General features: G+C 41.4%; 1 protein-coding gene across 1 annotated transcript; it reads right to left on the reverse strand.

The window, feature by feature from the left end:
* Positions 1-780: 780 nt before the first annotated feature.
* On the reverse strand, positions 781-22,537 carry stox1 (storkhead box 1). The gene is made up of 4 exons (XM_085477686.1): positions 21,957-22,537; positions 5,618-5,770; positions 1,822-4,456; positions 781-1,267 (listed from the first exon to the last, which is right to left on the reverse strand). Exons 1-4 carry the CDS (start codon positions 22,285-22,287, stop codon positions 1,114-1,116), a joined length of 3,273 nt encoding a protein of 1,090 aa, XP_085333812.1. The 5' UTR covers positions 22,288-22,537; the 3' UTR covers positions 781-1,113.
* Between the last annotated feature and the right edge of the window lie 1,976 nt (positions 22,538-24,513).

Raw genomic sequence — 24,513 nt, forward strand, 5'->3', positions numbered from 1 at the left:
CTCCCACGCTCACCACTACACTGGTTTATATTCATTCTCAACTGCAGGGTGACCTAAGTCTGCTGAGGCAGACGTTCAAGGCTGAGGACTCATTGTCACGTAACCCTCAGAAATACTGAGGTTATGCAGACACATGGATATTTGCACTGGGGTGGCTGTGGTTCAAGAGCAAGAGTAGGTTATCCGCTGTTATGAAGATTGGTGGTTTGATCATCGGCTCCTCCAACCTGCAGGTTGAACCATCCTTAGACAAGATAGTGAACCCCCGAAATTTACTTGCTTCTTAAAACCCAACAACATATTTTTTAATTCATTTATTCACAAAAATAAAATACATTAGAATCTGTCTGTTTTAAGAAATATCTACCAGTTTAATAAAAGCAGAGCTGTTCAGTGCCGTTGCCTGACAGCAAGAAGATCCCAGGGTTTGAATCCCAGGGTATTTCTGTATGAAGTTTACATGCATGCCGTCGGTCTCTCCAGCTTCCTCCCACATTTGAGGGACAAGCATGTTAGGCTAATTAGTTGTTAATTGGCCGTATGTGTGAACGTGTGTGTGAATGCTTGTCTCTCCTTTTGTGTTAGTCCTGCCACAGACTGGCAACCAGCCCAGTTTCACCCAACTCCAGCTGCCCCACGATCCTGAGTTGGAAAGGCAGAAGAAACGAATGGATGAACTGGGGCCAGTTACACTGATAGCATAGCGTAAAATAATTCTTGCAGGCACTCATGTTGTGTTGGTAAAATGTTTCATATGGAGACGTCCATTTCAAGACAATGTGGGTTTATATATACAGTTTTATTTGTAGTAATTTCTACATGATGAGAAAGAAAAAGGGCAACACTAGAGCTGTAGAGAAGGAAAACTGTACATTTAAATGACACAGTGCTGCTAATACACCATGCACCATGGCATATCACAAAGTTATTTACAAAAACACAAAATATATACTGTACACCTGTACACATGCCTCTTTAGCAATGGCTATCATTATGTGAAGATATGCATAAAACTGTGATATCGGATATATTACTAACAGTCGTATATAACTACGAGGTTTGAGGCCTCTTCCAGATGAGGCCTGTGAAGGTCCAACGTGAAGTTCAAGCCTGCTACACGTTCATGACAGGAGTCAGCTGCAGCAGTGAGCTCTGTGCTCGAATGGCACTGCTCTTCGAATGCAGTTTCTCCAGGTTCTGCAAAAAGCCTCTTCTCTTGAGGCCTTCAAGAATGACAGTGTTGCTAGACGCCAAGCTGACCCGGGTCCTGTGGAGGAAAAATACACCACTTCAGTAACGTATGTGACGTGGTCGTGCACTCCCTGCCTCTACCTACACACCAGGGTGCACGGCGAGTTCAATGGCAAAAAAAAAGAAAAAAAGAACTCCTTTCTTCCTCTTTGATTATAACATGAGTGTTTAAGTACCGCACAGCAATTATACATAATTATCATAAATGACTCCCTTCTGTTCAAATACTGGATGCTATAAGTGGCCACAAGGTGTTTGTTCAGCTTTATTGCAATTTACTTTATAAGAAAAAACATCAACTTGAGAGCATGGCCAACCGCAGACACGTAACCCAGAGGTTAACTAACCTCAGTATGGTGTTTATTCTGCCCAAAACCCCTCCAGAAATATGTGGAGGATGCAGTCTGATGTGGGCTCACAATAGGAAAGACATGAGTCAGAGGTGTGAAAAGTAGTCAAAACTCTGACCACAAGAGATCGTGCATCTGGGTTGGGATCAGTGGATTTGTTAAGATTCAGTATCACCTCATTATCTTATTTATAAAAAGCGATTTAAAGAGAGAGACTCACCTTGGAGAATCTATACCGCTGTCTCCTGTGATGCTCTGATTCTCTCCCGTTTCCACAGCTTCCCTAACGTCTGGCCCTCTAGCTCCATCGGGCATGCTCAGAGCAGCCCTGTGGGCCTGAGGTACATGCTTCTCTTCCTCCTCCTTCTTCTCCACCTCAGCTGCCCAGTGAGCAGACTCACCGTCACCTTCATCAGCCGACTTCCTCACAGTCTCTGTGTCCGATTCGATCTCGCTAGTCTGGCAGTAGTCAAAGATGCTACTGTCTCCAACTTCACATGCTTCTGAACAGTCCAAATCAAGGTCATCTTTGTGCTGTCTTTCTCCCTGGATCGCTGCATCCCATTTTGGGCTGGATTTGCTTTCGGTTCTTGGTGATCTGATCTTCTGGTGTTGACGATGGAGTCTCCAGCTGGTGTCTTCAGGTCTGGACGGGCTGAGGGTATCTTCCCTCTGGACTGCCAGAGAAATTTGATCTGCTGACCCCTGCATTAAGGTGATTTCTGGCTGGTGAAAGTTGGATTTAAAATGGCGACTGTGTGGTCCCTGATACTTCAGATTAGAGTCGCGGTTTTGGTAAACCAGCTGGTGACCCTGATAGTCCGCACCACCTGCTGTGTACTTACTTGCATCCTCTGTAACCTCATCGTCATTCAGGCACAATGAGCTGCAGGCATCATCATCCTCCTGATCGGCTGCTCTCTGATAGAGTCTGCAGTCGTCCTCTGTAAAGCCATCAGTGTCTGTTACCAAGGCAGTGCTGTTAGATGTCAGTTCCAGCCTTTCTCCCAGGCTCATGGCTCTTTGCTCTCTGTTATTGACAGTGACAGGTCTGATCTCTTGCAGGTTCTGGGTCTCTGTAGTTTCAGAGAGCTCATTAGGCCTCTGTGTGCTGTCTTTTTGTGGGTTGGAGAGTCTGAGGGAATGTTTCCGCTGTAAAGAGGGCTTGGGCCATGGCAGATTTGGATCATATGCATTGTTTATTATGGCAAGCTCATAGGGATGGGTGGAGAGAGAGGCATTAGCACTGGAATACTGCTGGATGTTAGGAAGACTTCCAACTATATTTTGGCTGCGATCTGGCATACTGTCATATTCTGGGGCATCCTGAAAATGTTTGCTCTCTCTGTCCTCTCTCTGTCTGACCTTGTCATCTATGCGAAGCGTACTGCTCTGTGGGTAGACTGAGCTGTAGTTTAGTGGCAGCTCTCTGCTGGGCTTCGTGTCCGACTGGAAAAGAAGATCAGCACTAAAGTCCCTCTCAGGGTTGCAGTTGTATTGTTCTTCAGATGTAGTGAATTTCCCTTCATTCTCTCCATCTGCTGCCATCAGTCTGGCTCGGTGTGGGTCCCAAGATTTGGAGCGATGACTCGTTCGGTCCTTCCTCCCTGATCCCGAAGTCTTGTGCTCTTTCACCTCTCGTCTTCTGTGCTCTCTGGCAGCGGGAATTCTGTTCTCGGCTTCTTTCAGCGGATGTGCCTGGAAAGGGTTTTCAATGCGTTTCTTATAAAGAGACTTTCCCTCAGCAGTTCCACATTCTTCCACTTGAACTGGTTCATCAACAGCGATTTCCACTCTGAGCCGCGTAGGGATCAAATCCTCCCCCTCTGGATAATTGTCCGCACATATGGAAGCTTTGTTCTTAACCTTGTCCTTCTCCTTTTCCCTGTGCTTCTCTTTGGACGAGTGGCTCCTCCTCTTGCTGCAAGAGGCTTTCTGAGCAGATCTTTTGCCTGCTCCTGCCTTGGATGAGTGATGATGCCTCAGTTTTGAAGATGCCAATACCTCAGTAGACATTCCCTTGTCAACTCCCTTATCATCTTTATCAACACCCTTGTCCAGCACTTTTTCTATCCCTCTCTCCCTTCTCTCCTCCAGCTTCTTCATGAGGACGGTATGGCGTGTCAGATTGTCCACAGTTAGCTCAGGGTTGATGCGTTTGATGATTGCATGCTCCAGATCACGGGGTAAGTTGTTCAGGTCATCCTCGTCTCTTACAGGCCACTCTTCTGGAGGGAACTGGCCTGAAAAAGATGCATACTCCTTCTTCGGTTTCTCCTTTTTTCCTCCATTCCTCCGGAACAAACTGAGCCCAAACCTCCTCCCTGGTTTATCTTTTTCTTTGCGGCTGGTGGCGTTAGTAGTGGCTGTAGTCTTGCTGATCTCACTTGCCTGACAATCTGCTGCAGTGGAGGTGGACTGATGTTGCACGGTGGGTTTGTGATCTAAAGGTCGCGGCCACTTTAAGCTTTTCCCCGTGCATTCGCTTATGGACACGGACACGGAATGCTGATCTGGGACGGTGGAGGGAGGGACAGTTGCTGGAGCAGTCGTGGCATTAGTGGAGATTTGGAGGGGGCTAAAACAGCTGCAGGACTTGCAGTGGGCGACTGGGGGCGTTTGTGTGCTCTCGACGCAGATGTCGTTACTTAGCAGGTAAGTAACGGGAGGAGGTAAAGGAGCGTCATCTGCCGAAGAAGAAGTCCACCAGTTCTTCTCTCTGACCATGTTGTTGGTGATGAAATAAGTCTGTGGAGTGACGATGAAGTAGCCCTCGCCTGTGTGGTAAATCTTGCGTTCCTTGATCAGATTGCCTAAAGCGTTATAGAGGATGTCCTGAGTGGGGATGGTTATCCCTGAGACACAAAAAGGGAATGCGATTAAGGCCAAAAGAGATGAAATGCTTATAATTCCAAATCTCTAATGCATAACTGAAAACTATGAAGCTACAGCCAGCAGCCATTTAGCTTAGCCCAGAACAAATGCTGAAAACAGTTCTATGGCTTTCTTTGCTCTGGCCAAAGTACCTTGATGATCAATAGTGCATACCCGCAGATCTGTGCACTAATTGTGCATGTGAACGTTTCACGCATAAATCAGTGGTTTATTATTATTTTTTAATTCACAAATACAAATACATTTAGTAGTGCCACTGACCATGCGTACAAACAAATGAAGGCCTCGCTGTCCAAAAGCAGCATATGTCATAAAATGCTCGATAAAATGAAAAAATTAACTGCTTGTAAAGAAAAGAAAATACTGCTCCCATATTAGTATATGAGATTTATGAAACATGCGCACTGACCTATTTCGTTCTTGAGAAAAACTAAATAAAGTAATGCTGCAGCTGAAGTAACAGAGGTTCTTAATATAATTTCCCCTTAGACACTCACTGTGGCTCAAGGACTGGCACTTATATAGTGCCTTTCTACTCAGCTGGTAAAAAAATTAAGACTATAAGTGTTGACATCTAGCAATGATATAATCCCTTTAATGAAATACAAGATCATTTAATTATGAGATAAGAAAATACTGAAATATGATTAAAAGTTAAACCCTTGATTTTTCCATTTACTTAATAATTTTTTAATTTTTGTTTTCTTGAAATAGTATTTTTTTAAATTCTATTTTTTATTTAATTGGGATTCTGTGCATTTTGTAACACAGTGTTTTTGGAAAACTGCAACTAATGACCAAAAGGCAACATTATCATTATTATTATTATTGTTGTTATTATTATTGGTAGTAGTAGTATTGCTATTGAGTTTAAAGGTGTGTTTTAACATTTTCTAAGCATTTTCTAAAGTCTTCGTTATTTCTACACACGGTCAGAGGCACTTCTAATTTTTTCATAGAGTACAAACAAACTCCGCTACAAAAATACTGATAAATCGCTCATTTGTGCATGAAATTTTTATACGCACAGATTTGTGTGTGCACTGTTAGACAACGAGGTCCAATGTTCTTGCCTAACTATTCATTTCTCAAGTAAGCTGTGGCAGTATTTCATGGATTACCTGGATGAGCTTTGCTCATGTAGTTGACAAGTGAGTCTTGACTGACGGTGATCTGGGAAGAGTTCATGTCTGAGATGACTGAGCACAACACCTCAGCCAGGGGAATGAACTGGGACTGAGGAACAGGCGACATCTGCACTGGGGACAGGTCACCTGAAAAACACACACACACACACCAGCAGATTACTGGGTGGAACAGGTGGGCCTGCTGCAGGAGATATAAACACACCTGGGACAGAGGGTCTCTCTCTGACTTGCGCTGCCAGTGAAAACAACTCAAAGTACTGAAGTTGACATTCCTGTCCCAACCACCTCCTAAATCATGACCAAGGTGGTCTATTTATGTGAGTTATATGAACCATGCCTGACTGCTTTTGGAATTCCATGGGTACTGGGACTGACCACAGAATTCCATTACTCCCACAGAAATGACCACAGCTCTGCCTGCTGGGCAGATCAGATATCCTGCCCCCATACCATAGAGACCTACACATCTAGGAGCTGCCCCTAGACAAACATGTTACTAAACCTGAGAGACACTATGAAAAGGGGTCTTGGAAACATTTGTCTCTGCAAAAATAGTATGAAATTGATTCTTTAAATGTGCACTTCATATCACAATATCCCAGCAATCTGCACAACTTTACAGACCTTCGTTTATCGTGCAAACAAACTGTGGGAGCCTATTAAAAAGCCACAAAGCTTTCAATCATAAAACCTGAAGCTAACCAGGCATTTTAGGAAACTTTAGACCAACATGAACTTTCACACACGGAGAAGCAGGGATTAGAGGGTTGGGATCATATTGAGGGGACTCTTTAACAGCATATTTATAAGAGTGGACTGAATGAAGGGGAAATGAATGGAGACTGGTTACATGAAAGTTTCTCATTTGGTTAATGTGTTACTGTGTTCAGAGACAAGAGGCAGTTACTAGTACCAGTGTCACGACACGCAATCTTCTTTTTCCTACAAAGTGAGGTAACATCATAGGGACAGACATTTGCAGCTCGATCTGGGTTCCAGGAAGGAAAGCAGCAAAATTTCTAGAAGATTTCTCCAAAGAGGGTGCAAAGGCCAGCCAAAACCAGAAGACATAGCATAATATCAGCAATGTTTACTTTTAGAGGGTGCTGAGTATTAATTACAGAGTAGAGTTCACATATATATATGTTAGGTTAACAGTAGTGGTGGGTGGATTTGATGTGGTAATGAGTACGAGGAGAATGTGGGTTTTGCTGCAGTGGATAACTTATGTCTTGCAAACTAACATAAAAGGGGGGAAAGAAATGCTTGCAATATGATCTACAATGTTGACATGCTAACAACAATGTTATCCCAGCATACAGCTTACAACCAGCCAGCTGACCAAGGGTCTCAAACCCACTGCTGATGAATGATTAGACTTACAAAGTCATGGACAGAACCTTACCCATCGGAGTGGAAAATTGGTTTTAGTTAATCATCTACACCACACCAGAGAAAGGAGTGCAAAAGATGATAAACAGGAAAAAAGAAAATGCAATCCATCAAAACTGCTACTTGAGTCCTAACATGAAAACTTGAGTGTAAAGTTAACACACACAAACACACACACACAACTAATTAAATTCAGCTACGTGACCACTTGGAACTTTTGGAGACTGCTTGTGTTGACAACAGTGTTTTGTGTATAAATGTCACACTTGTATGACTGTGAGTGATTTCCTCATCAGCCCTGGGGCATTCATTCAATAGCACTGCCAAGCTCACCACGTGATGTAAGCTAAACATTTACAACCCTCACACTTGAACCACTTTTGTCTGAGGCAGGGAAAATATACAGCTAATCAAATATCTGCTATAGTAAAGAATGAGAACACGCATACGTATCACACACATGATGACAGATGCAGGCAAGTTTACAAAAAAAACTATTCTTTCAAGAGCAACGTGTCATTAGTCAAAATCACTTATTTTTCATCATCTCAGCGCTTGCATTACGACCACAGAATGTTTTGACAGATTTTATATGGGAAAAAATGACTTAATCAGTGTGTACAATCTACCACACGACCATAAATGTAATCCAGTGTTAAAATATGTGATATGAAATTACATATTGGTACAATTAAAACATTCTGGCTTCTTTGCATGTATAAACATGAAAACTAAGGTTAAGATCGGGTTAAGACTTAAACTTTTTACAAAAAGGGAAAGAAGTTGGAAAAAGACCCTGCATAACAGCTTTTAGCCACACAAATGAATAATAAGTAGCCTAAAAGCACTGTTAACATAATATTTTAATCACTACAAATGGTCCTGCATTTCAGTTAATTAAAAAAAAATGGAAGGAATATGTGAACCTAAAAAAGTAACAAAACAATTATCAGCACATGGGGTTCACTTAATGCTCGTAAGGTTCACAGGCAGAGGTCTTTCTTTGCAAAACTGATCCTATGAGGGATTGCAAAAGAAAATAAAAGCTGCCTTCCCCCAGCTGAGACAAGACATTAAGCTGTCTAAACCTCAGAGCGGATATCTCAACAGCGGTCTCCCTGGCAGTAAATTAGTGCTGCTGACTTAGCTCCTCATTGTCGTTAACTTCCTATAGGAATGTCTGGCAGGCTGTCTGCATAGAAACCACATACAAACACAGTCAACAGTGAAAATGTCAGCAAGGTTAGAGTGGGAGGCAAATAATTAACATCCTAATCAGAGGGAATCAACAAACTAATCTTCTCTTTGCACAGAGGTAATTTCAGTGGATTGATTGTTATCCTCTTCGATCGTGTCCTGGTTTAATGCATGATATCCTGTAGGACCCATGCTATTACGATTTGTTCTTCTAAAGAGGCTAAATGCAAATATATTCATGCAATAGGTTTGTTACATGCAATGAATTCCAACTACATTGAAATGCTGGTGCAAGACATGACAAAAAACACCTGTAGGAGTTCAGATGTGGGAAATATTGCTGTAATGGAAGGATGGGGCCGGCTGAGGATCCGTGTTTATTGAGTCTAACATTAGCAGGCGTGACTGTCGAAAAGGTTCAGCGTTGTAACCGCCTCCTCTCCAGGGGGAGCGGATCTCTGTGTTGCTGTAATCCAAGACCGGGCCACTGACATTAAACCCTTTGTCATACACAGCATGAATACCCGGCTGGGCACCATGGCAACCGAACCCTGTGTCATAAGGGCGAGACAGGGAAAATAGCAGCTTGAGAATCAAAACGGGGACGAGCATTGTGTTAATGCCAGTTAACAGAAGGAGTAGCAGGTCGATATAACCTTGTAAAAGGGTTATCTGCTCTCAGCTTGTATAAAATGTGGAATATTGGTTTGTGCAGCTCTCTGCAACCTTCAAGTTTAAAAACATTTTTTTGGGGGAATGAATTAAATTGAGCTAATCTGAGCTAATTCTTTTTCTGTGAAAATGAAAGTTTTCAAATACCTGCAGAGATGCCTGTGAAAAACACCCTCACTGTTTTCATATACATTAAAAGGGTAAGTAGCAGCCAGGTGCTACTAATCAAATGCACTTGATTTATGGATGGAGCACCTATACGAATGCCCTCAAAGTTTGCTAATCTGCAGCATTCAGGTGTGTGTTTGTGAAGTTTGCCAGCCTCTTCTTTCTAAAAATTAACATGGCAGCATGACTTAGGCTTGTAAAGTTGCATCTGAACAAACCACAAGACTTTAGACAGACATTTAAACAGATTAGACCAAAGTGGAGATGTTTGGCCATAATGAACTAGATCACATCTGGTGAAAATCCAAACACAGCATATCAACACAAACACGTAATACCAGTTGTCATGTGCGGAGGTGGCGGTGTGATTATTTGGGTTTGTTTTGCAGCCACAGGACCTGAGAATCTGATGTAACATAAACTCCTGTGGATATCAAAGTAATGTCTGACAGCTCAAGCTGACCTGGCAGAAACTGGGGAGCAGTTGAGCTGTTGATTGTTTAGTAGGACAATGATCCCAAGCACAGCAGGAAATCAACAACAACAAAGTCCAGTTAAACTCTGGAGCTCAACTTGATTGACACCTTAAGAGAGCTTTGCATAAACAAATGCCTGCAAACATTAATGAATTGAAAGAAGAGTATGCTAAAATTCATCCATAAAAATGTAAGCCTGATAAAGTCGTACAGAAAAAAATATGTATTTATTCGAATGTTTACAGTCCTGAGAAAGCTCTTTTTTCACACGATTGTTCATGCAGATACACAATAAATATGCAGAAAGAAAAACAGTTTAAGCAATGTTATAGTTATCCTTTCCATCTTGTTCCTACAGGAATAGGAGCATGAGTTTCTTTCTCAGGGGTGCAATGCTTAAATCACATGCTGGTTTGTATTAAAATAACTTGAAATGAAAAGATCATTGTGATTTTATATAACGAGCCTGATTTTTGTTTCATGAACAGCATTACCCCAAATATTAAAATAAAGCGACAAAGTCCACACTATGATTTCTGCCCCTTGCAGACCTAAAAAACATTCTTCCAGTGTCATAAGTTTTCCATGTGAGAATAAACTGCTGCCTGGGGAACAAAATGAAAAATATCTAAAGCCGACTGTTCATATTGCAGCAATGACTGACAGAGACCTTCTCTCCTCGATCCCCACTGAGATACTTTTGGCTGCTGACACTAACCAATACCACATGTATTCACATGGCTCACATGGTGTTAGCAGACCTTAGAGCCTCTTGAGTCTCATTTCATATGTGATTGCATTACCTTAAGTCTCTTGGAGTAAAATACTGCACCACACCGTAAAGCACATGCTGCAGACCTGCCATAAATTGCACCACTGTCAAACTATCTCTAAATGATCTTTACTCAATGCAGAGAAGGCAAAAATCTTCTGTTTATGGACTTCTCAATCAGTGGACGTGCCATAAATTAATAGCAATATTCAAAGACTAGAAGCACCTAACTTTATGAAACTCACTAATATGATCAAACATGTTGGTTTCTGCACAATGCAGAAAGAAAACATCACAAGTATGCACAGACAATAGAGCCCATACATTTTCAGAAACACAGAGCAAAAATTAAAACGATTAATTAAAAAAAAAAGTCTCACAACAGCTTGTATATCATTTAACATTTCAACCGTTTAGCTGACATTTTAATATTTAATGATATTTTGCCAAGAAGTGAAACTCTAGCAAAGTCTTCCATTCCTGATCATCACCAGCCCTCGATAACAAAAAACATGTGATGTACTGGCTTTAAGTTATGCCTTGGAACAGTACAAGATTCCTGTAAATATAAACAGACTGCGCATTAATGTGAAATATTGGTTATTATCCTGTATGCCCATTAGTCACACTGTTGTAGTGATGGAAATGTTTATTGGACTACCAATAAATATATGAAATATCTTAAAAATATTTGTATGGATTGCCATGACATTTGAGGCTAAAAGTGCATGAGAATTTTTCTCTAGTGTCATCATTTAGCAAATGTCTGAATAACAACCGGATGGTTTGTTACACAATGTCACAGCAACAATTTTTTAACTAAAACTTTAGCTTGTCCATGTCTTTATTTGCCCAAATACCCGAAAACTAACCGCAGTCCAATCACCCTCAGGTATTTTTATGTTTTCTGCTAATGTGTAGTTGTTAGCATGTAAGTTAAACTAGCTAACAGCTAGCTAACATTAACACGTTAGCTTTGTTTTCTACTGTACTACTTCTACTGATAATATTTAGCTCTGCCTCACAGAGCTGGCTCATAGGGTCTTTGTTTAACCTCAAACACAAAAATAAAATAAGACAACCTGAAATTCACTAAAACTGTAAACCCTTGAATGGCCACTTAAAGCTGTATTCAGAGCCTAGCATGTCAATTATTTTCACTGAAATTAAATGTGTTTACAACCTTGTAAAAGAAATATATTTGACCTTTAATTGAAACAATAAAATTAGTCTGAATTTCATTGCCACTTAAATAGTAAATAAACTGTTATCTGTTTCTGCGCAATGCTATCATATGCCATACAGTTATAGCTTGCTAATTGAATTTTCTGTTTCAATTAGTTGCCACATCTATTTAACAATCACAAACAGCTGGCCAGTACATTGCAATCAATTTGAGTTAGTGCAGATGAGTGCTACTCATCTGCAAAGCATCTCTTCCCATTAGAGGACTGGACTTAACTGTCTGTACTCTGGTTATATTCCTACGTGAAAGCAAGGTTACTGAGCACGTTTGTGGAGGAATTTGTGAATTTCTCCATCAGAGATTCTGGTTGGACTTTGATTGTATGTAATGAATGTGAATTTCTTTGAATGTAGATGGAACAGAAGACAACAGATTTGTGATTTTAGCTATTTATCAAAGTCAATCACTCTGTCATGACACAACAGAGCATGTGTAATTACCAGGTTGACTCAACTGCAAACTGATAACAGACCAACTCAGTCCTATCGCTATCACAAAGTCACTTTGAAGATGGCAACTGAGTACGAGAGGTCACACACCTGATTCCTATCCCCTGTGGATGCAACCATTTCGAAGGCAACAAGACTGTAAATGTGTGCAGTGAACTTGCAATCATTTTGGTTGCACCGCAACTACCGTTTTCCTATAACCAGGCTCGAAAGCATTAGCTCTTAACTTAGCACTCCAACCTCTTAATTAAATATGGTAACTTTTGGCTCAAAAATCAAGATTTCAAAAGCCAAAAATGTCAAATTGACCAATTCACACCAATGAGTTACATAACAGTTACTACATGAATCTTTTATATACAGCCTTTAATGAATGACCCCATAGTTTGGATCATTGAAGGCTGCTCAGTGTGCATGAGTCCCTTGCTTCCTGAATGTTTTCTGTCCTTGAGCCGAGAAGCACTTGATTCAGAGCTGTGTTGTATGCAATCTACTATTGACCTTTCATCTTTGCACTGCTGCAGGTAAAATTTAACTCAAATTTTAGGTATGATTTAGACAGTCCCTCATTCAGTAGCCCTCTAGGAACACAAACTACTCAAAGACGCCCACCGTCTTATCTCATCCTGCTATCGTCTAATCTTGTAGGCTCCAGGAGGCAAACAGGATAATCTTCTCTCTCCCTCATTAAAGACACACAGCATGGCATTCAGCGAGATCTCAAAGCCTGCCCCAACAGACTAAAGTCATTCCTTATCTCTTCCTCACTAAGTCAGTTTAACTATGTGCTACAGTAAATCTGCTAACTGTACATGCAAGATTCAGTCAACCTTGGTGACACAATGTCAAACATTTTGTCAGATTTCTAATTTATGTGCTAAATTCCCACCCGTCCCTTTGTCCTTGGTATTTTGGACAAGCAGGGCTCCGTGACCCCGCCCTTGCCTTCCTTCCTATACATGTGTGTGTGCTGCACTTTTTAAAAGTGCTTTATGAGTTTGTGTCTTTAACTCACATAAGAACACAGACGTGGGCGTTGCAGTTAAATGGCCCAATAAACTGAGTGAAAAGATCCCTTCAGAAAGCAATCACAGAGCAAATATCCCAGCAATGAAACCTCTCCCAGTGTGGCGACACTGCGCTTTCACCCCAAAAGCCTAGCATTAAGCAAAAACGTCAATGAAATAAATATCTATTATAGAATTTGCCGTAAAATTACCATCCATGAGCTTCCTGTGTCTAACACATCAAGCTATAAATGCTGAGCCACTGGGCATTTTACAGCTTTATTGATTGATTCCTCCCAATAAAACCTGCATTTTAGCCCAAACATTTAGCTGCATTAGGTAAATATTTAATCTGACCTATTCATGGTTCAGAATCAGAGAGTGCAGTGCAAGAGAGGACTCAAGGTGGGAGAAAAAAGGTCAAATATGGACTGTGTTTGCTTGTTTTCTTTGGGAGGGGGGGTTGGTACATTAAAATGGCAATTTAGCCCCTTCATTGGCATACAAGCACTGCAACATCTTAAAATAAACAGCTGAATAAAAGCTGATAAAAGTCAAAACATCTCGACTAAAGAAAATTCATGAGCTAAAACCATGAGCAACGAAGAAAAACCCAGGCTGGGTTTGTGTTGTCCCACATCACCATAGAAACCTTTACTGTGGCAGCGACCTGCCACGTCCAATACGAAAACAAAGAAAAAGAAGAAACAGCAGCAAAAGTGTCGTTTCTGTAACAGCCACAGTCTCGAGACAAAGTTTGCCAAAGCGGGCCTTTGATATTTAATGTATGTTGGCAAGTAAGCACAAAGAGCCTGTGACTAAGCTTCTCAAACTGTCATTCACCGAGCTCAAAAGATCTAGTGGTTTATAGTGGGTCACCGCAAATCTTGCTTGCAAATCCCTGCAGCTGTAATGGCATAAAATAATGCTTTTACCGTCTGATTCACAAGAAGAACAATTGGAAAAGCAATCCTGCTCATAAAAGTGACCTGGCACTAAGCTAGTGAGCAGGAACCCCGTCATCACGTCCTGGTGAAATAGGAAACACACCTGACCAGGTGTTTAACAGCAGACCTCAGGTAAACAGGGCTGTATTTTATACCAAAAACATCTTAAGTGTAGCATGATTTCAATTTATGCCAATGCCATCAGACAGAGTTAAAGCACAGCTTTACCGACAATTTATTTTCTCAATCTTTCACTTCATACCTCTTCAGACTAAGTGGACCACACCGCCACGTTTCTGGTTCTCATCTGCTTTGATGAACTTGAACATTACCTCCAAGTCTGCCGGATCCATTTCTGTGCCACAGTACCTTTCCTTTGTTCTTTAATGTATAAAAACTAGTCCTCTGCAGTGTCTCTGGCCAAATTGGTCCCATTACCCTGAGAAACTATTCATCTCGGCTTTGTTCCAGCCCACATCTGAAGTGTTCAAGGCAAAACTATTATATTTCCTCTTTACAGAAAATGCACAGTTAAAGACGCATACCAGAGATTATTGTTGCACTTTCAGGGGGACTTTTTTCCATTTCAAAAGAAGGGTTACAATTATTTATACATAAACTAACATACTCGCTGGTGCAAATGACACCACCAGAGTTGAAGAACTAGAGCAGAGCCATCTTACTTAAAAAGAAAAATACCTATACTGCATCTTGTTGCAAATTTTATTGGGTGAATGCTGAAGGCATTCAACCTATTGAGTTTGTTTCTTTATTCTTTGCTGCTTAACTATGGCCACAGTTTTGGTGCTATTTTCACCACTCAAGTCTTAAACTGCTCTGCTATTTCTGCTTATGCCAGCTATATCCTTTGGTGCTCATAACATTTATACTTTTTAAAATATTATGCTTTTTAACATTTCAACTGGTCATATCTCCTAAACCGTGGACTCCAGACACATGAGTCTTGTGCCAATATATCTTCAGACACTCCTGATGCTCATGGTGAAAGAAATTTTTTTTTAAGTTTACCATTTTCCCATTAATTATGTTTGTTTCAGAAATCTGTCCTTCTCTCAGATTTCAAACCCTGGAATTGAAGCCGTTTTTTCTCTCGTCATGTCTCTCTCTGGGAAGACTGCCCGTTTGCCTCACTGAGATGAGCAAGGTTCGAATCCTACCTATGGCTGTTACTGCATGTCTTCGCAGCTCGTGCTGCCTTTGCTTTCTTGACACTCTTTAGTGTACCCTTCCAAATAAAGCCATCTTCAGCAGACAGTTTTCTTTTTTCAGCAGATAATTACGCTTTTTCAGCTGTTTTCAGCACATATTTCCGCTACATGGCATTCACCCGGCATTTTTGCAGTTAATGCAACTTTTTCTAGTTTTTTATTTATGATCTATTTTTTGGCACGAAAGCCTTAAAGGCTTTAACTTCTTTATATTAAAAGATTAGCATCAAGTACCCAACTGATTCTCTTGGTGCTCCTGGTATTCAGTATGAACCTGTTAAGCCTGATGGTTATTAGGTTACCCATAAGGACTAGCACAAAACAATACTACTGAAAAAAATCATTGGGTCTGAAAAGCTTCTGCTGTTAAAGAAAATGTAAAACACTTGACTGAATACGCCTTTGTGCAAAAAGGAAGAAAAAAATATTGCATCGCTTTGTAATTTAATTCTGAGACTGATAAAAAAGATAAATATATGCATATATTTCAATGAAAGAGCTTATTTCTTCAAGATAAGACAAAAAGTCACGGTTTAGCCAGATGTTTGGCCTCAAAGTAAATGCACTCAGTGAGGAATGCATAAGGATACGTTTAAATAATACCTCGTGTTTAACCCTAAAGTAGTAATGTAACTAAGAGGCAGTTCAATTTCCAAAATTTTATAACATCATTTAACATTTTTTGTTCAGCATTCGAGGGCATGCATCCAGAAAGGAAATCCTATCCTCTTTGTGTATCAGTCTGGCTTCGGATCAAGACAAACATAGCACCAGCTCAGCCATTACCTTATGTTGGACCTCTGCTGGAAAAAATCAAAGACACTGCTGTGATGTTTCCGGATACTTAACTAGCAACTGATTCAGTCACTGATTCACAGATGTTTTCAAGACTTTCAGACTGTGATCCAGCTGTGTGGGGATGGTTTCGCAACTATTTTGAATACAACTATCACTGTGAAAAGAAGTGTCCCACATGAGGTCTTTTGTGTGTTTAACAAACGGTGTACCCCAAGGTTCTTTCTTAGGATTCCTCTATATTCAGCATTTACTCTTAATGGCCCATTTTAAAGACCTGTACAGTATATTGCTTTGCATTTTTCTGACACTTTGCCAAGCTTGGAGCTCAGACAAAGACAGGAGGCCCTAAATCTCCAGCTTGTCTTCCTGAAAGATCTGGGTATTTTCACTCCTACTCCATACATGTGACATTTCCCCACTGACACCCCACCACAAAAACATATACACCCAGCATCGAGGAATATTTTCAGCAGATCCACACATTAATCATGAGTGATAGTAGTCATTGGTTGCAGATGAAACCCATTTCCTCTCCTTTAAACTGAGCTGAAGGTGCAGCAGATTCCAGTGTTTATTATCCCAGCGTTTGGAGCACAGCTCCCATCCGCTATCCACCATGTGATCCATCACTCCACAATGCCCTTAAAATCATCAGCTCTGTCGTAGTTTCTTGGAAGTATCTTCCACTCTTGAAATTCAATAACACAGCACCTTGCTATTACTGAACCAATGTTAGCATACCTTTGCATGTATTACTGCTACATGAAGCAAAGAAAACATCCTGTCAGGAAACTGAACATTAATAGTGATGCAGAGTTTAATGCAATGTAGTCTGACCCATTTGTCTGACCGGAGACTGAATAAAGATAACTCCACCAAGGGAAACCTAAGCTGTTACTGACAGGGTGCATAAGCTCAGGGATGAAGAGGAAACTCCTTAACTGTTATTGTTGGCATTGGTCCACTCAGCCGCTGCGGGTGAGCCCAGTGTTTGGGTCGATGCAGAGGCCGACATGCCTGATTCGCACCGGGGTTAGCTTCCTGCTTAATGGGAAAGGATGTGGCAAACAAATGATGTGGCAGGACTGCATGCACATGCAGAGTCCTTCATACACACACACGGAGGGTCACATCTGAGAATACAGGTCAAGGTTTTTGAATTATTTGCTAAGCTATTTTTGCAGCCACAGGAACTAAAAAAAATGTTGTAGATAAATGTAGAAAAATATCTCGCCAAAAGCAAAATCAGTAAAAGTGATTGTAAAAGGCTGCATCCTAATCATCTTACACTAATAATGCAATTTGAAAAGCAATTTGAAACTTAAATAATATGCACAAAAATCACAGAGACTCCTTTCAAGTTACAATTTAATTAATTTCCCTTTAAACTGGTTATTTATAGATATGAACGAGGCAAGAAGGCACTTCAAACATGCAAATACTACCTAAACCGTTGCCCTATTTTGCAATTTTAGGGAAAAAGATTCAGTTTAACACTAGAATTTAATGGAATTTTCCTTTCTTAACACTCCAATTCAGCACTTGTTACAGATCCTGCAAACTGCATCTACAACATGCCTCATCTCTCATCTTGGCAGTGCAATGAGATGTTTTCTGACCAACAAAGCAACATTTATGGCAGATGTTAAAACATTCACACAGCTGATTGGTATACAAATAGTTTTAAATTCATACCTTTTGACCTCTTTGAAACCACGGCCACTGTCATAAAACTGAGTGTGAAAAACAAAGATAAATGTGATTATTCGTTATAAGCTGATCAAATTTCAATAGGTGGTCAAAAGGAAGTTTGCTTTAGCCAACACTAATGGTTAACTTATGGCAATGATTGACACTGTTGCAGGAAAGGATAAAAAACTAAATAGCTGGATAGAAGTAATAATGATCACCTGACACTGAAATAGCAAGCTTAAAGTAATAGTTTTAATTTAAAAAAAAAAGAATAAACTTAAATAAGAGGTTGAAATTGTTATCTAAAAGTAGACCGTTATAGTATATATATATAGTGAATGAATAGCAATAATGTTACCAGTAATATTGATCAATGCAGGCCTGACATGTCCATTTACAAGTGCACATTTGTAACCCGGTGGGTAAAATACTGAGACGTAAGCAGAAACGCAGTGAGCAAAGAACACCTGGATACTGTTTAAATGTATGTTTCTTTCTATAAAACCCTCTGAAACTAAATAACCCCGAGGTACCTTGTTAGCAAGAAGGCTGTAACCTTTGACCTGTGCTGCTTAGTTAGGACAGGGTGGGCCATTTAGGGGCGGGCAAGGGGGTGTCATGGTTAATAAGCTAACATCTGGAAGAGTTATGACTATTAGCGGAGCGCTTTGAGACTCTGACAAAATACCCCCATGAAAGGAGAAACCCCTGGTGTGAAAATACAACACTTTCAAGTGAAAAGTAAAGGGCAGAAATGAGACTTGCATAGCTGCAAGCTCAGGAAATGATCTCAAGAGTAAATGAAGCATTTCAGGAATGCATCACCACCTCATGGTATGGCAAGTTAAATGAAACATACCATTTAAAAAAAGAAACTTGGCTTAAAAAGAGCAGCTTAGTCATGCCTTACAGTGCTCAAAGAATGACACAGATGTGCTGAAAAGTAGCGATTTCACCGACAAAGGTGAGAAGACTTGTTTACGCCTGCGTTCAAAGGAAAGAAGGTTTGCAGAGACTGACAGTAGAAAGGATACAGAGCACCTCATTACACCGGTGGCTTACTCCATATAAATGTTTAAGCCTGTGTCTCCATGCTCATCCTGCTGCGGGGGACAATAGTGGCACGCTAAATAATGCAGAACCAGCTAAAAGTCATTACCGAGCCTCTGGTTTCAAAGGGACAGCTGGAGTGGTTTACCGCTGAGAATTAAAGAATTAAATTTAAACAAAGCCAACAACGTGCTTTGAGCATTTTAATGAGCAATAAGAAGCTACAATTGGATTAAATTAAGAGTTGTACTTTTTGGGGGAGTAAAAAAAACTTTTTTACCCTCTTACTGAGAATTTCATGACACTGACTTCCTTTTAATTACGGAGAAAGAGTAAGGAGAAGCAAGCCTGCTCATCCTGAAGTTTGAAAAGATTCTTAAAAGTACCCACAAACTGATGTGCTTGTTTGTTTCATCTGGACTGTTTTAGGCTTTGTCTTTATGCAAGTCTAGATAAACCACTCTAGCTCCACAGTCAAGGTATAGAGCTAATTATCGAATGCTTTGCTCAAGCACGTTTAACCCACAACAGGCATTTTCTGTTAAGGCAACTCACTGATTGAAAATAAACCGTCCCTTTAACAAAAAACAAGCTGTTAAGGTGGTGTAAAAAATCTCCAGATCCCACAGTCTTGTTTTTTTCCCTCTTGATTACAACTCCATTTTGATGTAGTTCCAGATCACCCTTTACTGGAATAGTCTTTAAAAACTACAGCTGTGGTGCTTTATCCAGCTCCACATATTAAGCATCATAATACCTGCAGCCATTTCAATAGATGTTATCCACACAAATTGTAGTAAATATAGCACATGTCATAAATGGGTGATAATTGAGGTACTGTAACTGCGCTGCATTTCCAGTAAACTAAATGCTCACACTAGTCATAAGTGAGCTGGTTTTACAGTATAAATAAGTGTGCGTGTTAGTCCCCATAGGGAAATAGTTCCTCTGCATTTAACCCATTCACCCAGTGAAGCAGTGGGCAGCCACCAGTGCAGCGCCCGGGGAGCAGTGTGTAGGGACGGTACCTTGCTCAGGGGTACCTCAGGGTAACCGTTCAGTGGAGTCGAACCCCCGACCTTCCGATCATGGGGCCACCACTCTACCTACTGAGCTATCCCCACCTCTAACCCCACAGTGCTATTATCCTGCAGAAGGACACTGGATGAAGAATGAGAGAATGCCCTGCAGACAAGAGTTAGTTTAATCAGAGATCCTCAGTTCCACTGGGTCCATTGCCCACGTTAATAACACTCCATACCAACTTCTCACACTGATTGTTTACCTCAGTGGGAGTGGGTGAGTGTGTGATGGGACCACAAGCCAATCTCTCTACACTGAGACTATCAGCACAGATAACCAGGCAGGACCATCTATGTCACCTGCGTCTCTCTTTCTTTGTCTCTTTTTAGACAATCTTAACTAACTTTGCCTACATCTGGTTAGCTTCAGCTGAGCATCTCTTAAATTAGGCGTTCCTTACACACAAAAAACTTCCACACTGCAGTAAAGTCTGAACCTTCCTCTGACCTGAGAAAGGAAATAGGGCTATTTGAAATTCACTGTAGCCCATAACTTATAACATTTTGTGTTTTCGAGCTGACATATTTATATCAGGACAATGTCAAGGCCTTAAGTCCATGCCTGATATCAATCTAGGAGTCTGACTTCCACAGTCCCACACTGGCCATGAAACGGAGGGACATTAATCCTGGGTAACAGAAAAGCGGCTGCGGTCGGCAGGCAGTTGCTCAGTGATTCACTGCTGACCAGCTCTCAGCGAGAAGACTGTAAACCAGGCTCTGACAACCTGCCAGAGCTTATTTCCATACAAATTTCTGCGGTGTGAGGAGAAGGATTTGTTAAGGATGAGAAGGAGGTGGTATTTCCACACGCAGACGTGTTTGCATCTGCTGTGGAGAACACATTCGAACACGAGCTCACGCATGAACGTGCACACCTTTTGGACCGTGCATAACAATAGGTGCAACATCACCTTTGGCCCATGTGGTGTTTGTTTGTCAGGGCCAGGAGGGGTTGCTCAGTGGGATGGCATGTCAGCCTCCACCCTCTCCCTCTTTCAGTCAGTCCACGCCCTCCCAGGGTCTCCCTCTGTGTGGTCTCTTCCTCCCCTTCACATTCCTTCATTTGCTTGTCTGTGAACTGCTCAGTCTCGCAGAGCTGACGCAAAGTCAGCAGGTAAGACAGCAGAAGGCACACATCCAGACAAAAGGCACTACTCTGGAGACAGACCGGGAAACGTCAGTACCGCAAGCAGCCGGGAAGCTGTTGGAAGGCAGCTGCAACACTGGGACACTGCCCGAACAGCCAAGATTTGGAAAAACACCTTCTACACCCTTTGGAGATTTTAACTTTCATGTCATAATTGTGTAATTTTAAAAGTGGTCAAGTATTAGTCCCCACACATTTATTTGTAAAAACCTACAGATTAAAGTAAGGAGGGAAAAAAGGACGTATCAGTTAAGAATAAGGTCATTAGCTCTAAAATCCACACAAGGTTGTCGTTTTCTCCAGGGGTCAGTGCTGTCAGACATTTACAGCCTGTGAGATCATGCTATAGGAGGCTGCATAAAGGTTTCTGCCCCATTTCCATTGTTTCTGTGTCACTATATGCTGCTTTAAAGCACAGCCAGAGAAGAGGGGGGCAATTAGGAGCAATTACAGGGAGGTTTGTTAACAAGCTGGGGTAAACATATGACTGTGTCAGTAACAGACGGATTTGGGATGCAGTTCTCCCAAACACACCAGACATTTGAGGGGTTTGATGGGTGGGGTGGGGGTCTAGTTAGAAACATAGTCTTCCAAGCAAACTGAACAGATCAAAGTGATGAAGCAGGCAACACGTTGTCTCTTTAGAAATCCTACCTACAATAATAAACCTAAAATAATGTAAACTCCACTTTTACTGCTACAACTTCTACAACTTGTGGAGTTCCACTGCGCCAGCTCTGTGTCAGTCACACTTTACAGCTTTCACACATCTGTCTCAGGGTGGTAAACGTGTTGTTGGTGGTGTGATTACAATAAAGAGCCCCTTTAAAGAAAAAACACCTTGTGCCATTACATGAATAGAAGCTGTTCACTGCGCTGAATGAGTCCTATCACCTTATTTGCATTGCAAACGGGACAGTGGCGTATACACACGTTCTGCTGCTTCTTCTTTCAAGTGTGTTTTGTGGACATTTCGCTCACATACCGACAGCTTTAATGATAAATCCCTTCGGTGACCTCAAAGCCCTGCGCATCCACGCTTCCCTCAGCACCTCCAAGTTGCTGGCGTTGCCTTGAATGAAAAGCACGAAGTTTTCCATCCATCCCTGAAAGTACACCTCAGCTATAGCCTTGACCAGTCTCTTATTCCAGAAACTTCGCGAGTTTTGCGCTTTAAAGTCATCGAAAATCTCCTGACCGTTCGCACCGGTGCCGCCGAGTTTCCCTCCGCCGGCGCGCACACTCTCCTCGTCCGTGCCGAAAACTACAGCCAGCGAAGCTGCTGAGAGCTGAACAAGTCGCTGCTGGTGAGACATTTTAAAGCCTTTTTATGGGCTCCGGAGACTCTCGAAATCAAAACGCACGCGTTAAAAGGAAGTTCTCTCATCCAAAAGTCCAAATAAACACCGATTTTTGCCTCGCATTCCTCCCGTTGCGCGTCTGAATCCTGCAATGTGTGAACCGGAGGCGCAGAGGACGTCCGACTGGTTTCTCTCGGCTATGGTGACGGTGGCAGAAGGAGGACTCACCAGCCTGCCTCCGCCGCTGCTGGGACCTACAGGTGGACCTCCCACCGATTGTTCGCAGGTGTGTGCGTGTGTTTTGCTTGCCAAACAGAGTTTACCAAAATAATACGTCAGAGTGCTCCCATGATTTATGCAGGAGGAAGATTTACCTGCAGTCCTACAACGAGAAAGAAGCTCAGGGTCTCAGAGGCACCCCGTGGGCTATTTTACATTGTACCTTTGCGTTTTTTTCTATCCTCACCTTTCCATTTGACTTTCTGGTTTTTCATTGTTAAAGTTGGTGATTCCTAAACAACCAAGATTTTTTTTTTTTAAATGTATCTTTAAAACAAGCACAAAGCCTGCCCGGAAAGCCCGAGTCGTCTCCTGCTCACAAACTTGCAAACAATTTGAACGCGTTTTGATAAATCCCGTGTGATTTCTTACTTATTGGTATTACATTACTTTAATTTCATCTTCACTGCAAGTTGGTGACACAGACAGCTCTGACGCTGATCCCAGAGCACACTGGCAGACAATCTGTGGCTCTCACTGAAAGCGGAGTTTCACAACAATGACTCCGATTAAAATGCGTGAGCCTCCGCTGCAGGGTACATTTGCCACTGAAATGAGAACCATCCCCTCCCGTGCTCTAAAAAAAAAGGGACCCCATTAGGCTCAACTTTTACTGAAGCTCTAAGACAGAGAGCCACCTCATATATCACAGTCTCAAAAGGCTTGTAGTTTAGTTTTCAGGAGCATTCAGGCCCCTGAAAGGCCGGGGGCCACTCTGCCTCAGTGTGGTATTAGAGCTCATGCAGGAACAGGATATTACACTTCCTCTGTACATGAAAAGAATACATCGCCTCAGCCAGCACAGGATGAATTATATGCAGTCTGTCAGTGAAACCGAGTTGAGTGAAGTCGGAGGCTAGAAGAGCAAATGAGCAAAGATTATGTGTGGGATTAAAGATTTATGTCGTTCAGTAAGAAACTAATAGAGCAGATGGAAATCAAGCTTAATAATCGTTTGAACATTTGTAGTTTGGATCTGGTTCTGCTGTCATTACATGCAGCAAAGGTGTGCTCAAACACACTGTCGCCTCACAGTTGGAAGGTTCATGGTTTAAATCCCCTGGTCCTGTGTGGAGTTTGCATGTGTTCCCTGTGCTTGCACTGGTTTCCTCCAGCTTCCTCCCACAGTCCAAACGCATGGGTGTATGTGGCTTGTTGTCTAAAGCACTTTGACGAGTTAATAAGACTAGAATGGCACCATGTAAACCAGTCCATTTCCAACTTCTAAATTCTAGTAGAAACCCTTACTATGCAAAATGTGTGAGGCTGATTGTTGTGGAAAAATATGAAAAACATGTACATTTAATGCCATAAAAACGTTAAATCTTTGGTTTAGATATTCCACTCATTAGACTGTATATAAAAGATAGTCACCTCACCCATTTTGAAAGCTTGAATTTCTGATTTTAGCCCTCACCATCTGAGGTTTTCTGAGCCACGTGTAACTGCGTTTAGACAAAAAGATGCAGCGCTAAAGAATTTACTGGCATTAGTTTGGTTTGTAAGATGCATCCCACAGGTACAGATGTCTGCTAAACACAACCACACAAAGACAGCTGAGTATTCAATGACTCAAATTAGCTGAGATGATGCCTAGATGTCAGTTACAGGCCTGAGTTTTAAAGCAGCAGTATAACTTTAAGCCTTAATGCAATTTGGAAGGTTGTCAACATCTTTATTTCAGACAAACATGAAAGTCTGTGAGGATTGAGTGATGTTGAAAACCACAGAGAGAAACGTTAACATTATTTTAAGGCTATGTAAAGAAACTAGACTCCCACCACACATTCAGTCTGGTTAGATTAGAGCATATACTGTGCTTCTGGAAGAGGGAAAAAGTAATTTTGCTGATTGAAGGTGTGATCAGGGATTTTGAAACCTAGTATTCTTTGGTAATGTATTAAAAAAAACTATGATGCTTTATAAAGCAAATTGAACTGAATAAAAAGGTTTAACATGGCA

Source organism: Copadichromis virginalis, linkage group LG13 (genome assembly GCF_057382275.1).
Source record: "Copadichromis virginalis isolate Kocher_CV1m ecotype Utaka linkage group LG13, C_Virginalis_male_GT1.1, whole genome shotgun sequence".
NCBI classification, from domain to species: domain Eukaryota; kingdom Metazoa; phylum Chordata; class Actinopteri; order Cichliformes; family Cichlidae; genus Copadichromis; species Copadichromis virginalis.

Coding starts and splice junctions, on each gene's coding strand:
- stox1 (XM_085477686.1), bottom strand. CDS start 22,287: ATGTCTCACCAGCAGCGACTTGTTCAGCTCTCAGCAGCTTCGCTGGCT. Junction 4,457..5,617: donor CATGAGCAAAGCTCATCCAG/GTAATCCATGAA, acceptor TTTGTGTCTCAG/GGATAACCATCCCCACTCAG. Junction 1,268..1,821: donor AGCGGTATAGATTCTCCAAG/GTGAGTCTCTCT, acceptor TTTCCTCCACAG/GACCCGGGTCAGCTTGGCGT.